At 37.2% G+C, this 17,068-nt stretch overlaps 1 protein-coding gene across 1 annotated transcript in view; it reads left to right on the forward strand.

Annotated features, from left to right (window-relative positions):
- Positions 1-1,016: 1,016 nt before the first annotated feature.
- The window catches only part of LOC137250226 (diphthine methyltransferase), a 154,037-nt gene continuing 137,985 nt past the window's right edge, over positions 1,017-17,068 (forward strand). The window contains exon 1 of the mRNA XM_067782667.1: positions 1,017-1,300. Within this exon, the coding sequence (XP_067638768.1) occupies positions 1,292-1,300 (9 nt within the window). The 5' untranslated portion in view covers positions 1,017-1,291. The remainder of the gene's footprint in view (positions 1,301-17,068) is intronic.

Here is a 17,068-nt window from a genome sequence, read left to right on the forward strand (position 1 = left end):
GCGAAGTTGCTCATTGCACGTTCTCAGAAAACTAACACATTAATGCTTGTCAACCACGTCGGCCACATTACCAAACAACATTTTTTTGATTGTTATACAAATTAAAAAATGCCAAGATTAAGTGAGAAATCAAAACTAAAACGTCTTTACTTGCTGATGTTGGAGATTTCTGATGAAAATGCCTGCTGTAATGTCTGCAAGATTGCATTCCTTTGAGTTTACCGCGTTTACACAATGAAATGTGTCCCGTAAATTTATACAAATTCATGAATAAGTTTTACTAGTTGGTGAATTAACCAAGATGTTGCGTTTGTAAATATAAATGAACTTCAGACTTGGCAATTGAAGTTTATTTCGCCTTGGCCGTTCACATATACAATTTTTTCGAATCCTTATTATACGCATTCTCACTATACAAGAAATATACCTCCTAACATATTTTCTTGTTGTAGCGATAAGGACACTCCCCGAAAGCCTTGGGCAGTCTTATCGAAGTTGATGGCCCTTTGCCGGATGCAGATCCGGTACGTTCCGGTAACAAGCACGATAAAGATACTAGCCCGACCATCTCGGGAAGGATTTGGTATGACCACATGAAACTTTCGAGGCCATACCGCCCTCCCACCCCCTAGATCCATCAGGAGTTCGGACTCGCCAGAGCCTCTGCTGTTAATGAAACAGGATTCGCCACGGGTAGGTGAGGTTGACTATTGGGTTGGAGAAGATATATATTGCGCGGGCAACCCCTTGAGAGGCTTGCGCTACACAACCCCTTGAATCAATTTGGTATTTTAGTCCCCTCTTACGACAGGCATACATACTTTGTGTTGTTGTTGTAGCAGTTTTAACCATGAAAAATGTTAGAAAAGTTACCGAGTGGGGAACATGATTTCCCTTGAAAAGTGTGAAAGCACCCTTAGCCAAAGCAAATGTCAAATACTTCTTCTTATGCTTTGCTTGCAACAAGTTGGAAGTTGGCTATTTTTTCATGTCAAATGGTGCCAGTGTCACTCATTCTGCTCTTCGCGATAAAAATACGTGCAATCTACTGATAATGCATAAGATTGAGTTAAACGTGTAAGTATAGAGGAAATATGCTGGCAACTATACCGCTTGCCACAAGTCCCAAGAATAAAATTTTCTTGTTCGTTGGGTAGCAAAACAAAAACGTGTTAATTTCTAGAGAACTTAAGTGAGGTGTTCAGTACCGGTATATTCTATTAATGTGTAGCCTTCTTTCGAATAAACAAAATATATATTTCCCACCGCAAATCAAAATAAAGGATACGCAATGCAAAAGGTAAAAGTTTATTTCAACAATATTCCTTGGCATAGTAGGTTGTGGTTTGTTGACTTCCAATCGGCGAAAAGGTTGCCGGACTATGAAATTTTCATTTTCCAGCTCACAATTTTTATTTTTTTTAAGGAGGCCACAGACGGATGAACAGATTTATACAATTTGTTTCGCTTATATATTAGCTGTTTTTTACATCTATATACGTTTATGCTTAAACTTTATATGGACTGCTAAGCGTTACGTTAAACTTTATCTTCTCTTCTGAAATTGCTGCGCAGAAAATTGGTACTCCTAAATTTCAATACGCATTATACTCAGATGTAACTAACATATGTGCCTATGTTTAACCTCTACACTAATTCTATGTATTACATCTACAAATGGTATGTGTCCACTCATGATGGAATTATAGAAGGTGGTGCATGCAATTTTTACGTCATTTTCCATCAGCTCTTGTTTTTTCTCTCTTTCATTCGCTGAAGCAGTCAAGTGTGACGTAGATGCACAGAACGAAGCAATTTTGAACTCGTGAATGCACAATCTTCTGTGTGTGATTTGTGGTATCCACTTTTCCTCAACCGATTCAGCTATACGTTATACACAGCCATACAACAGAGGTTTGTGTCTCCTCTTTTCGGTACAACATGTTCTGTAGCTAGTTGCCGCTAGATGAATCTCCTAAGCATTATATAAGTGAGGATAAGCGTTTTTTTGACGCGCAAACGTAGACGTATATATGTGTAAAAAAACGGCTATTATCAGCCTGAAGCCTGATACCCAGGTTAAAATAAAACGCAAAGGATTTTTTTAATTCCCCGTTGTATGCCAAACTTGAGGTTTTTTATTTGAATATATGTATTGTCCCTCATTTAAAAATTATTTTCTATGTAAAATTTCGTTCGATATTTGTCATTCAAGCGTCCAAGAAATGCTCAAGTTGACTTCGAGATACATAGGTAGACAGTGAATCTGTATGGCTCCATATTTGAATCTACACAGTCTCCACTGGAGATTTATATGACGTTTCGGACAGGTGCGGAATGCATACATTTCTAAGAAAAACTTTTTAAAATATCAAATTTTATCGCGTTTTTACAGCATTTTGTTTGTTTTTTTTTTCAAAATACCTTTGAAACTAGTGCAAGTTTAAACTCCACTTTGTTCGATAACATACAATTTTGCTGCTCATCTCGGCTTAATCGGCCAAAATGGCAGAGTTAAACTGAAAAACCGGGCCTAAGTCACAATAACAAAATACGCGCAAACAAATATATGCAATCCCTGCAATATATGGTATGCTCAAATGTATATTTTCGGGCAACGAATTATAGGAAATGAAAATAAACCCTGTTTCAACATTATTCTCGAGAAGATTGAGCAATTGTTTTTATATTTTTCGTCGTACTTTGTTATATTATGTGCCAATTTTTTTACAATTCGCACTGATGCACGTGCTCTCGTAGTCTCGCATATTTTGTCGTAGGATATAAACAATCCGTGCCCCTTGTAAGACAGAGCGATTAAAAATAGTGAAATAATTTATCATCATCATCATCATTAATTGGCGCTTATAATAAGTCAGGCGTGCTATTCCTGTTTCGCTGTAACTGACGCCAATCGGGAGCACCAAGGGAGGTCAAGTCTTCCTCCCCCTACCTCTCCCAACTCAGTGGACGTCTCCTCCTTCCTCTGTTTCTAAACTGCGTTGTCGACTTGAATGACCTAGCCAGTAAAGCCTTTGGGTTTTTTTCGCCGCCTATCGTCATATCTGCGTAAAGCTCATCATTATATCTCCTTCGATACTCGCCTTCGCCATTATGGACAGCACCTAAAATGAAATAATCTATAGTACTGAAACATCAGAATATAGCATTAAAAGCACACGTTTTTCGACTTCGACTTGTTTTTGGTGGGCACTTACTGTCATATGTACTAGGGCATCCCATATTTAACATATTTTTTCCACTCGTGAACCCATAAATTAAACTTTAAATCTGAAAGCTAATTATTAAGGCCATCAAATAATTACATTACATTCATTTTAAATCATGATAGAGAAACTATACATTTTTATATGAAAAATACGTATATGTAATACTCCTATATTGCTAATAGAAAATGCTCGCAATGTGTTTTGATTTCGAAATCAAAACAAGACAGCCTATAAAATTTTTCTGATTGTAGCAGCATAAGTGTGACAAGAAAAAATTTAAATTTAGGTACACTCGATTATTGAATACTAAAACAAAATCTTTTAAACAGCAATATATCGGCACTGTTATGTTTGGGAATGTACCTAGCCTTTTGTAGCAATATAGGAGTATTACATATATGGAAAAATATAAGGACCACAACATAATAGGGGGACTCATGAAAGCATATAAAATTATAAGGTGTAAAATTATATCCATTTACATACGCTGTTATATGAACGCACCTAGTAACACTCTTGATAAACTTGATTGTTTATCAGCTGTATTATTGCCGAACAACATTTTTTTGATTGTTTTACAAATTAAAAAATGCCAAGACTAAGTGAAAAATCAAAACTAAAATGCATTTACTTGATGATGTTGGAGATTTCTGATGAAAATGCCTGCTGTAATGTCTGCAAGGTTGCATTTCTTTGAGTTTACCGCGTTTACACAATGAAATGAGCGCGTAAATTTATACAAATTGTGTAAATGATTTTTCATACAAAATTTGACAGCTCGTTTACGCACTAGATAAATTTATACGTTTACACACTTTATAAGGCATTTATACGGTTACATGACTCCCCCTAATGTGCAAATGCTTTTTGCACAAAGCTCTTGACAGAAGTAAAATTTTTAATATCAGCTTTGGGACGAAAGTTGTTTAGTTCAAAGCATTTCTTTTGGCACCCCTCGCGACATTTTTGGACGTGTTTTTTAAGTGCAAAATCTCATACAATTTTATATCGAAAGAATTTGTGGCATGGTTTAAAGTACTAATAAAACTATTAGTTTGATAATTTGTTTTAACTTTTTAAGTAAAATTTTATGGAGCGATTCTGGAAGAAAGTTGAAAATAAGGGGCACCCTATTATATGTACACATTCGTTGAGTGCTGTCAACTCTCATAGTACTGATCCTGATCGTTCCAATGATATTTGATCGTGACCCAGAGTTCGATGACTCAATGGATTGTTACTATTTTCTCATAACAACTTGTTTTTATTACAGACTTTTTTTTTTCAATAGCTGTGTTTTTTTTACGTCTATATACGTTTACGCTTAAACTCTATATGGACTGCTAAGCGACAAACTTTAAATACACCTCTGAAATTGCTACGCATAAAATTAGTACTACTAAATTTCAATACGCATTATACTCAGATGTTACTGAAATATGTGTCCATGTTTCACCCTCTGCACTAATTCCATGTATTCTATGCGCGTCCACTATCTATCACAACTGATTCGTATACGCGTGTAAAAAAAAACACGGCTAATATATGCCATCATGCCATCATCATGATCCGGCTCTCAATCATTAGAAGACTTGAGAAGCAGAGGTCGTGTACACATGAGTTGTGATAGACAGTTGCCGCTATTGTATTTCATCAACACGTACAGCTAAAGGCCAAGCAGCGACGTCTTTTTTTTGAAAAACTAGGGTTAAGGGCGAATTAATGGTGACTTATAACCATAAAGCCATAACCAGATAAAACAGCTGATCGAACCTGCCTTAAGGAAATCAATGTAAGCGAGTTAAGGGCTAATTAATGGTGACTTATAACCATAAAACCATAACCAGATAAAACAGCTGATCAAACCTACTTTATGAAAATCAATGAAATCGATTAATGGCGCCATACCATAACGCTAACGCCATAACCATATCATAGCCAACCAATTGGTTTTTGGTTTTTCGCCATATCGTATATATTGTATATTTTATTTGTTTTGGATAAGTTTTGACTAAGATATTAATCTTTTTGTGGAATATGTTTGTAATTTTTTGCGTTTTCTTCATTTTTTGGAAATTTTCATGATTTTTAGGTTAAGGCACCATTAATCGATCACATTGGAGATGGATATGGATATGGGTATGGTTACGACTATGGCGTTAGGGTTAAAAGCCAAATTAAACTTCCTTAACCCTAACGCCATAGTCGTAACCATACCCATATCCATAACCATCTCAATGTGATCGATTAATGGTGCCTTAACCTAAAAATCGTGAAAATTTCATAAAAATGATGAAAACGCAAAAAATTACAAACATATTCCACAAAAAGTAAGTATCTTAGTCATAACGTATCCAAAACAATGAAGAAAATCTAAAAAAAGTTGTTAAATTCACCAACTCAAATATTTTTAGGTTATGGATATGGCGAGAAACCAAAAACCAATTGATTGGCTATGGCGTTAGCGTTATGGTATGGCACCATTAATCGATTAAATTCCTTTTCATAAGGTAGGTTCGATCAGCTGATTTATCTGGTTATGGCTTTATGGTTATAAGTCACCATTAATTCGCCCTTAAAGCCGGAGTCATTGGTGCCGTATGTCGTATCGCTGTATCCGTATCCCTAACGTATTCAGCTGTTTATCGTTACGACGGTAAACCAAAACCCAATTGATTGGCTACGATACGGTTACGACCTTAGCGGCACCAATAATCGATTGCATTGATTCTCATGAGGTTGGTCGAATCAACTGTTATAAGGTTACCGATACGGTTACCGATAAAGCATCAATGTCTCCAGCTTAAGGAAGTTTAATTTGGCCTTTAGCGTTATGGTATGGCACCCTTAATCGATTACATTGATTTCCATAAGGTAGGTTCGATCAGCTGTTTTATCTGGTTATGGCTTTATGGTTATAAGTCACCATTAATTCGCCCTTTAATAAGTGTTCCCCAATTGATGACAAGAAATTAACAAATTATCTGGCTCATAAATTGAACAAGACTTCTAATGGATTTATCTGGCTCAAGTCGGTGTTGTTGCATTTACATGGAACATTGTTTATCTAGCTCCGGATCATTACGAAGGGATAATGGGTACATGTTCTTCATTAATTAAAAACATCCGTAGGCACAACATGTTGGGGCTTTTCATCGGCAGTACCTGTTCACCACAAGGTGTGGCTGCAAACGGGCGTGTCAAGCGGCTCGCTATATACACGTGCAAATAATATTTTCATCCCCACTGAGCGGGTTGTGCACTGGGCTTGGAACCCGCTATGTCAAACCACACTCCAATGAAAAACTCAACAAAGAAGATATCCCTTAACTGGTGGCCACCATGGCAAACGTTTAAAAAACTATGATTTGAGGGCACGCACCTGGAATGTCCATTCCCTAAATGAGATTGGTGCAGATGCCAGGCTGGATAATGTCCTAGTCAAAGCAAAATCCACCATCCGAGAAATGCGTTGGACGAAGCAAGGACGAAGATTAAAAGTTGTAACATGTACTGGAGCGACCATACAAATAAGCGCAGCCTCGGCGTCGGATTGATGGTGGGAGAGAGACCTTGTCGCCAAGTACTGGAGTTCACGCCTGTGGGCGAACGTCTCTCCGCTCTCCGAATAAAAGCAAAATTTTTCAATATATCATTCACCTGCACTCATGCAGCCTACACAAAGAAACTTCTAATTGATTGAGGCTGATTGACTTTGTCGGTGCTACAAACATGGTCATATCCAGCACTAGGTTCAAGCATAAAAATATACGTTGCGATAGACGGGCGGCATGCCTCCAGTGTTATAGATGTGCGCACGATCCGGGAACCAAAATACGTGTCCGTCTCTGCGCGACTGAAGCCAAGGAACAAAAAGCATAAGGAAAGTTAGACGTTGAAAGGCTGCATACACAACAGACTGCCATTGATTTCGCGAGAGGACATGTCCACTCGATGGAATGCAGAGTAGTGGGAGCATATCTCTAAAGCAGTACTGCCGTCGAGGAAAAAATTGGTTACCGGCGACCACGAAAAACAACTGGTACGATGAAGAATGCCGCGGTGCAACAGAAAGAAAAACCGCTGCCTACAGGGCTACGTCAAAGTGGGCAACAAGAAGAGTGTGTTAACGCTACCTCGAGTTGAAAAGGGAAGGAGACGCTTTCTCAGGAAGAAAAAAGCAGAGGCAGAAAGGCCTGAGTGCGAGGAGCTTGATCTGCTAGTTGTTGTTGTTGTTGTTGATGACTGCTAGTCATCGGTATAAACGCCGGCAAATTTTACAAAAGAAGTTTGGCGACAGACGGAAGGTTTCAACTCCGGTGCAAACTCCTGTATGAACGAAAACGGCGACCTTGTAATCGATGCCCAGAGAGTAGGTACTAATACTATTGGTTTTTTAAATTTAATTTACTTATTTGTACAAATTTGTGCTAAAATATGTACACTCCCACAATATTCCTTATTTTAAGTCGAAAAGTAGATCATAAGCAACGGAAGAGCTCTTGGTATATTTGGTGCAGCCATCCAGAAATTGCGCAAGGATTTTTTAAGAAGGCTTAAAGCAAAAAGGCGACTTGGCCGCCAGAAAATTGCTTTGCTGAATGGAAGCAGGCAACTCCAGCGGATTTGTGTTATCCCGCCGTGTTCTTCTTCTTATGCTCCTCTGTTGATGTTGCTGTGGCACCAATTCATTACTCATTTCAGTGAATACCATCTGAAATGCAATACTGTGTATTGTTTATACTTTATTTCTTTATTTCAAACAAATTCGCAAAAATAATAAAACTTTCAAATTTTTTAGACGAAATACGAAATGCGCAACGTAATTTCAATTAACAAAACAGCTGACTTCGAAAATTCTAAATTCCCATTCCCCAATTATTGTTCTCCCTAGGAGACAAGAATTGAAGGAATTTTTCCGCGGGAATAAAAAAACCGCGAGAACAAAATTCCGAGAGAATATTTAGAATTGGCCTCAATGCGATTCACTCCTAGGGACTAGTTGCGATCGGGCCGCCAACTTTAGGAGAAGTCAAACCGGGAGACTTGTGTGTTGAATGATGAATTCTGATAATTAAAATTAACATTTCAGACGCTATTTGAAAGTTTCGCAAATAAACAACAGAAGTTTGAATATAATGCCAAGTGATTTTTCAACCCCTTCTCATACGTACCAATGTACACCCTCAACTTAAGTATGAGGTGAGAATCATTTCAAAGGAGTGTTTAAGCCCCTAGAACCCACTTTTTCATCACTGATTTCGCGTATTAGTTTAGCCAATCGGAATTTTTGAAAAAGTCGGCACTTTTTCGGGTAACCTGTTTTTTTTAACAACTTAATGACAATTTGAAAACATGTTCAACTTGGGTAATTTTATTTGAGTTCATTGTTCCTTATTAATTTGTTGATAAAATTATAGAAAGTGAGCATTTGAATTTTTTAAACGGCGTTATTTAGCTTGACCTTGAAGCTACGCCTCATATTTTTAGAAATTTCACGCGCCCAACGCTTTTATTTAATTGTCTGATCAACGCCCTAGATTGATGAGGAGTGTGATGACTAGTACCTAGGATCAACCTAATTATTTTCTAGCTTTTACTATTGGCTCATTCCATTTCAAGACACCCGGTCCGCGCAGGACATGATTTTTGATTTCGATGAAATTTTAATATGTTGTTCTTTGGTCAAAATAATGAAATACGTTTTTTTTTTTGCCTCAAAAAATTTTTTTTTTCGGATTTATCGGTAATTGAATTCCATAAATGCAATCGGTATTTTATTTACCTATTTTTTCAACTTTCAATAACTTTGTCAAAAATTGACCGATTCTCATGATTTTTTCTTTTAAATGTTCGTTATTACTTTTAATTTTATATAAATTTATAAACAATTGCATATAGTTACAAAAAAAATATTTTTTTAGTATTTAGTAAAAATTTATGACTTTTTTTTCAAAAATTAATATTTAAAAAAACGGTTTTTTTTTTTTGTTTAAACTTTTTCTATATCGAGTGAGCAGTTTATATTTCAACTTGGTTAAATATCCATTGGCCAACGCTCGTTGTTTTCGAAATATGAATTTTTAAATATTAAACTTTTTTTTCGCCACATATTGATGCATTACATATCAGCATACAAGGCGATCAATGGCAAATGCTTAAAATTAAATAAAATAGCACATTTATTATTGAAAACATTCATTTGTTGTTATGCTATTGTTTATAAAGTTATATAAAAGTAAATATAATGACGAACATTTCAAAGAAAAAATCATGAGAATCGGTTAATTTTTGACAAAGTTATTGACAGTTAAAAAAATAGGTAAATAAAATACCGATTGCATTTTATGGAATTCAATTGCCGATAAATCCGAAAAAACATTTTTTGAGGCAAAAAAACACCTGTTTCATTATTTTGACCAAAGAAGAACATATTCAAATTTCATCGAAATCAAAAATCATGTCCTGCGCGGACCGGGCGTCTTGAAATGGAATGAGCCTATTATTATTAGTTAATGTAAGTATTGTTTTCAATAAAACGGTTTAACTTAAAATTTTTTTTTTCATATAACATCTTTTAGTGTTTGCAGCTTCTGTTAGCGTTCGAATCTCGGAACTGTCGAATAAATAACTTAAATATTCAGTATAACAAAACGTTCTTTATTTAGACTACTTTGGGAGTAGTACTTCACAATTATTGCGTAGTTTAATAAAGCGTGTTAAAATCTAACTGATCAATTTATTCCTCAGCTTGCGCTGCTTTTATACTCTCTGTTGCCTCGTTCTCATAGCTCTAGAGTTTTCACGAACATGCCTTCTGGAACAGTTGTATTTCATACTTGGCTATTTAGCTATATGCGTGTGTATGTGTGAGCTGCTCTTAGCTGATGATACCGTGATGTGTGATTGTTTCTATTTCTTCTTCGCTCTTATCCGCTGACTACATATTTATATGTGCTTCAAGCTGCTGGTTATGTGTGTGTGTGGCACTTGCTTTGATGTGTTCATGCACATAAGTGTAGCTGCTTGCTTTAATGTGGTCATGTGCATAAGTATGGCTGTTTGCTTAATTGTTGTTGTGGATTTATTTAGTAGCTGCATAGTAATGTATAGAACTGCTAATATTCGCCACAATATATTAACGCGCCGAACGCCGCGGTCTTGAAATTTTTAACATCCGTCGGAGGCGTGCGAAAACCGACGAAAATCGTCGGCGTATATCTCTATTACCTACACCGGCAGAGAGGTTACAATTCTTTAAGTGCTCCTTCTATATCGCCCGCTTGTGATCATCTACAAGCAAGCTGATGCTTGTCGTGCTGCCTTATAAGATCACGTTCTCTGTGGCCGGACTTCCGGAATTCTTCCGGCGGGAGTAAAAGGAGTCGAAACGGATTCGGTCGGGATAGGGAGGGCAGCAAAACGATTGTCTGTATAAGTTTTGTAATCTTCCCACTTTCCTTTTTTGAAATTGATGAAAGTGCGTTTTTCATTAGTAATGAAGTCGGCAGATCGGTCGAGGGAAAGGAGTATGGGTTGGTGGTCGGATGCCAATGTTATCATCGGCTGCCAGTTGACGCAGTTAACGAATCCTGCGCTCACGATTGAAATGTCTATAGCTTCCTACCATACGCGTGAGGCGTCTCAGTTTATCGTTTCTTCTATTTGGTCCACCAACATCTCGCCCCTGCTGTCCGTTTGTAGATCAGAATTCCACAGATCGTGGTGGGCATTGAAATCGATTTTCGCCAGTGAGTACTGCGCTAATGTCAGGGCAGTATCCACTCTGACAACAAGTGATGGGAGGAATTTAGATGTTGATGATTTCTAAATTTGTATCGCCTGGCCGGACAGATATGCCTTGACGTTTCAGGATACTGTCCCTATGGCCGATGTCGGGATCAAATATATTGTTACGAATATTAGCAACACTAAGGGGTACTGTCATCTCTAAGCCGATGCTAAGAGTGACTTGTATGCACATCCATAAATCAATCATTTGCCGTCTTCCAGTTAGTTTTACAGCTCCGGCTCACGCTCAATTCTCACGGGAATGCTCTGGATCATTGAGAGACTTGAGAAGCAGATGTGAAATTTTCGCACACGTGAAATGTGATACGCAGATGCCGCCGCTATTTTTCATTTAACTCATACGGCGAAAGGCTAAGCAGCGACATCTATTTTTGAAAAAGTAGGTTTATTAAAAGGAGCGTTGCCAAACTAAAAAGAAGTAATTAACAAATTAGCTGGCTCAAAAATTGAACCAGACTTCTATCTGAATTTATCTGGCTCAAATCGTTGTTATTGCATTTACATGCAAAATTATTTATCTGGGTCAGGATTTTGCCACCGGATGATGGCAATTATGTATCTACATCATAGATCGGCAAAGGTACCCCATCCGGGTATTACGCTCTTCACACGTATTCTTATGCTCTTCATTTCAGTTGCTGTTGAGAGCGAAAAATCAATTGCGCCACAGTGGTGTTAGAACAGAATTTTCATGCCAGTCGTCATAGATTAGATTGATACGAATCTTTTGCTTACGCTCTCATATTTTCGCTCTCACGAGGGATTTATCTTCTAGTTGTTGCTGGCAACAATCACAGATAAATCCCTCGCGCCAGCTGAAGCGGGTGCCAGAACACAAAATGTGCCAGCCAAAACGAAAAACGTGCCAAAAATTTTGGTAAACTTTAGTTTGACCTACAACTGTAGAATAACGTTCAAAAATTATGGAAAAAAGGATAAAAATACTTGTTTTAGTGTAAATATTATTAGTTCGAAGGCTGAGGGTAAATATTATTTCCCATTCAAAAGTTATCACTAAAAATAGGTTTTGTAAATATGAACTCCCGATGCAACCAGTCCATTTTGATCACAGAACCTGGAACGCCAGACATGCACAATAAGCCCTATCCATTAAATAATGTTAACTATTATATCATAGGTCCGATTTACTGAAATTTCAAAAGAATATATGGTTTTCACTGCGAGTTAAATGCGTTACAATATTTGACTAATTAATTTAATCGAAATGTAAATTTTACTTCGATTTGTTTATATTTAACTCTAACTAGTCGTATTATTGTAAAATAACTTTAAGCAAATAAATATTTTACGACTATTATTTTATTAAATGATTGAAACTATAATCGCCGAAATGTATGTCAAAAATCCCTATTTTCAGATCTATTCATTTTTGTTTAGAGTGGCATCATTGATAAATGTTATAAAAAATGTGCATTTTGACAGCGCTCTCTCGAAACAAAGAGTTGCAAATCCATTCATCTATGCCAGTCGCATAGTGTACCTATACCAAGTGTGTTCACTAAGCGATAAACGTCAAAACTACAAACAGCCTCGCTCACCTGATGGAAATCTCAGGTCTAGAGTCGCATTTTGCAAATAATGTTTTCATCCCCACTGAGCGGGTTGTGCACTGGGCTTGGAACCCGCTATGTCAAACCACACTCCAATGAAAAACTCAACAAAGAAGATATCCCTTAACTGGTGGCCACCATGGCAAACGTTTAAAAAACTATGATTTGAGGGCACGCACCTGGAATGTCCATTCCCTAAATGAGATTGGTGCAGATGCCAGGCTGGATAATGTCCTAGTCAAAGCAAAATCCACCATCCGAGAAATGCGTTGGACGAAGCAAGGACGAAGATTAAAAGTTGTAACATGTACTGGAGCGACCATACAAATAAGCGCAGCCTCGGCGTCGGATTGATGGTGGGAGAGAGACCTTGTCGCCAAGTACTGGAGTTCACGCCTGTGGGCGAACGTCTCTCCGCTCTCCGAATAAAAGCAAAATTTTTCAATATATCATTCACCTGCACTCATGCAGCCTACACAAAGAAACTTCTAATTGATTGAGGCTGATTGACTTTGTCGGTGCTACAAACATGGTCATATCCAGCACTAGGTTCAAGCATAAAAATATACGTTGCGATAGACGGGCGGCATGCCTCCAGTGTTATAGATGTGCGCACGATCCGGGAACCAAAATACGTGTCCGTCTCTGCGCGACTGAAGCCAAGGAACAAAAAGCATAAGGAAAGTTAGACGTTGAAAGGCTGCATACACAACAGACTGCCATTGATTTCGCGAGAGGACATGTCCACTCGATGGAATGCAGAGTAGTGGGAGCATATCTCTAAAGCAGTACTGCCGTCGAGGAAAAAATTGGTTACCGGCGACCACGAAAAACAACTGGTACGATGAAGAATGCCGCGGTGCAACAGAAAGAAAAACCGCTGCCTACAGGGCTACGTCAAAGTGGGCAACAAGAAGAGTGTGTTAACGCTACCTCGAGTTGAAAAGGGAAGGAGACGCTTTCTCAGGAAGAAAAAAGCAGAGGCAGAAAGGCCTGAGTGCGAGGAGCTTGATCTGCTAGTTGTTGTTGTTGTTGTTGATGACTGCTAGTCATCGGTATAAACGCCGGCAAATTTTACAAAAGAAGTTTGGCGACAGACGGAAGGTTTCAACTCCGGTGCAAACTCCTGTATGAACGAAAACGGCGACCTTGTAATCGATGCCCAGAGAGTAGGTACTAATACTATTGGTTTTTTAAATTTAATTTACTTATTTGTACAAATTTGTGCTAAAATATGTACACTCTCCCACAATATTCCTTATTTTAAGTCGAAAAGTAGATCATAAGCAACGGAAGAGCTCTTGGTATATTTGGTGCAGCCATCCAGAAATTGCGCAAGGATTTTTTAAGAAGGCTTAAAGCAAAAAGGCGACTTGGCCGCCAGAAAATTGCTTTGCTGAATGGAAGCAGGCAACTCCAGCGGATTTGTGTTATCCCGCCGTGTTCTTCTTCTTATGCTCCTCTGTTGATGTTGCTGTGGCACCAATTCATTACTCATTTCAGTGAATACCATCTGAAATGCAATACTGTGTATTGTTTATACTTTATTTCTTTATTTCAAACAAATTCGCAAAAATAATAAAACTTTCAAATTTTTTAGACGAAATACGAAATGCGCAACGTAATTTCAATTAACAAAACAGCTGACTTCGAAAATTCTAAATTCCCATTCCCCAATTATTGTTCTCCCTAGGAGACAAGAATTGAAGGAATTTTTCCGCGGGAATAAAAAAACCGCGAGAACAAAATTCCGAGAGAATATTTAGAATTGGCCTCAATGCGATTCACTCCTAGGGACTAGTTGCGATCGGGCCGCCAACTTTAGGAGAAGTCAAACCGGGAGACTTGTGTGTTGAATGATGAATTCTGATAATTAAAATTAACATTTCAGACGCTATTTGAAAGTTTCGCAAATAAACAACAGAAGTTTGAATATAATGCCAAGTGATTTTTCAACCCCTTCTCATACGTACCAATGTACACCCTCAACTTAAGTATGAGGTGAGAATCATTTCAAAGGAGTGTTTAAGCCCCTAGAACCCACTTTTTCATCACTGATTTCGCGTATTAGTTTAGCCAATCGGAATTTTTGAAAAAGTCGGCACTTTTTCGGGTAACCTGTTTTTTTTAACAACTTAATGACAATTTGAAAACATGTTCAACTTGGGTAATTTTATTTGAGTTCATTGTTCCTTATTAATTTGTTGATAAAATTATAGAAAGTGAGCATTTGAATTTTTTAAACGGCGTTATTTAGCTTGACCTTGAAGCTACGCCTCATATTTTTAGAAATTTCACGCGCCCAACGCTTTTATTTAATTGTCTGATCAACGCCCTAGATTGATGAGGAGTGTGATGACTAGTACCTAGGATCAACCTAATTATTTTCTAGCTTTTACTATTGGCTCATTCCATTTCAAGACACCCGGTCCGCGCAGGACATGATTTTTGATTTCGATGAAATTTTAATATGTTGTTCTTTGGTCAAAATAATGAAACACGTTTTTTTTTTTGCCTCAAAAAATTTTTTTTTTCGGATTTATCGGTAATTGAATTCCATAAATGCAATCGGTATTTTATTTACCTATTTTTTCAACTTTCAATAACTTTGTCAAAAATTGACCGATTCTCATGATTTTTTCTTTTAAATGTTCGTTATTACTTTTAATTTTATATAAATTTATAAACAATTGCATATAGTTACAAAAAAAATATTTTTTTAGTATTTAGTAAAAATTTATGACTTTTTTTTCAAAAATTAATATTTAAAAAAACGGTTTTTTTTTTTTGTTTAAACTTTTTCTATATCGAGTGAGCAGTTTATATTTCAACTTGGTTAAATATCCATTGGCCAACGCTCGTTGTTTTCGAAATATGAATTTTTAAATATTAAACTTTTTTTTCGCCACATATTGATGCATTACATATCAGCATACAAGGCGATCAATGGCAAATGCTTAAAATTAAATAAAATAGCACATTTATTATTGAAAACATTCATTTGTTGTTATGCTATTGTTTATAAAGTTATATAAAAGTAAATATAATGACGAACATTTCAAAGAAAAAATCATGAGAATCGGTTAATTTTTGACAAAGTTATTGACAGTTAAAAAAATAGGTAAATAAAATACCGATTGCATTTTATGGAATTCAATTGCCGATAAATCCGAAAAAACATTTTTTGAGGCAAAAAAACACCTGTTTCATTATTTTGACCAAAGAAGAACATATTAAAATTTCATCGAAATCAAAAATCATGTCCTGCGCGGACCGGGCGTCTTGAAATGGAATGAGCCTATTATTATTAGTTAATGTAAGTATTGTTTTCAATAAAACGGTTTAACTTAAAATTTTTTTTTTTCATATAACATCTTTTAGTGTTTGCAGCTTCTGTTAGCGTTCGAATCTCGGAACTGTCGAATAAATAACTTAAATATTCAGTATAACAAAACGTTCTTTATTTAGACTACTTTGGGAGTAGTACTTCACAATTATTGCGTAGTTTAATAAAGCGTGTTAAAATCTAACTGATCAATTTATTCCTCAGCTTGCGCTGCTTTTATACTCTCTGTTGCCTCGTTCTCATAGCTCTAGAGTTTTCACGAACATGCCTTCTGGAACAGTTGTATTTCATACTTGGCTATTTAGCTATATGCGTGTGTATGTGTGAGCTGCTCTTAGCTGATGATACCGTGATGTGTGATTGTTTCTATTTCTTCTTCGCTCTTATCCGCTGACTACATATTTATATGTGCTTCAAGCTGCTGGTTATGTGTGTGTGTGGCACTTGCTTTGATGTGTTCATGCACATAAGTGTAGCTGCTTGCTTTAATGTGGTCATGTGCATAAGTATGGCTGTTTGCTTAATTGTTGTTGTGGATTTATTTAGTAGCTGCATAGTAATGTATAGAACTGCTAATATTCGCCACAATATATTAACGCGCCGAACGCCGCGGTCTTGAAATTTTTAACATCCGTCGGAGGCGTGCGAAAACCGACGAAAATCGTCGGCGTATATCTCTATTACCTACACCGGCAGAGAGGTTACAATTCTTTAAGTGCTCCTTCTATATCGCCCGCTTGTGATCATCTACAAGCAAGCTGATGCTTGTCGTGCTGCCTTATAAGATCACGTTCTCTGTGGCCGGACTTCCGGAATTCTTCCGGCGGGAGTAAAAGGAGTCGAAACGGATTCGGTCGGGATAGGGAGGGCAGCAAAACGATTGTCTGTATAAGTTTTGTAATCTTCCCACTTTCCTTTTTTGAAATTGATGAAAGTGCGTTTTTCATTAGTAATGAAGTCGGCAGATCGGTCGAGGGAAAGGAGTATGGGTTGGTGGTCGGATGCCAATGTTATCATCGGCTGCCAGTTGACGCAGTTAACGAATCCTGCGCTCACGATTGAAATGTCTATAGCTTCCTACCATACGCGTGAGGCGTCTCAGTTTATCG

The sequence above is a fragment of the Eurosta solidaginis genome, chromosome 4, assembly GCF_040869045.1.
Source record: "Eurosta solidaginis isolate ZX-2024a chromosome 4, ASM4086904v1, whole genome shotgun sequence".
Taxonomy (NCBI): domain Eukaryota; kingdom Metazoa; phylum Arthropoda; class Insecta; order Diptera; family Tephritidae; genus Eurosta; species Eurosta solidaginis.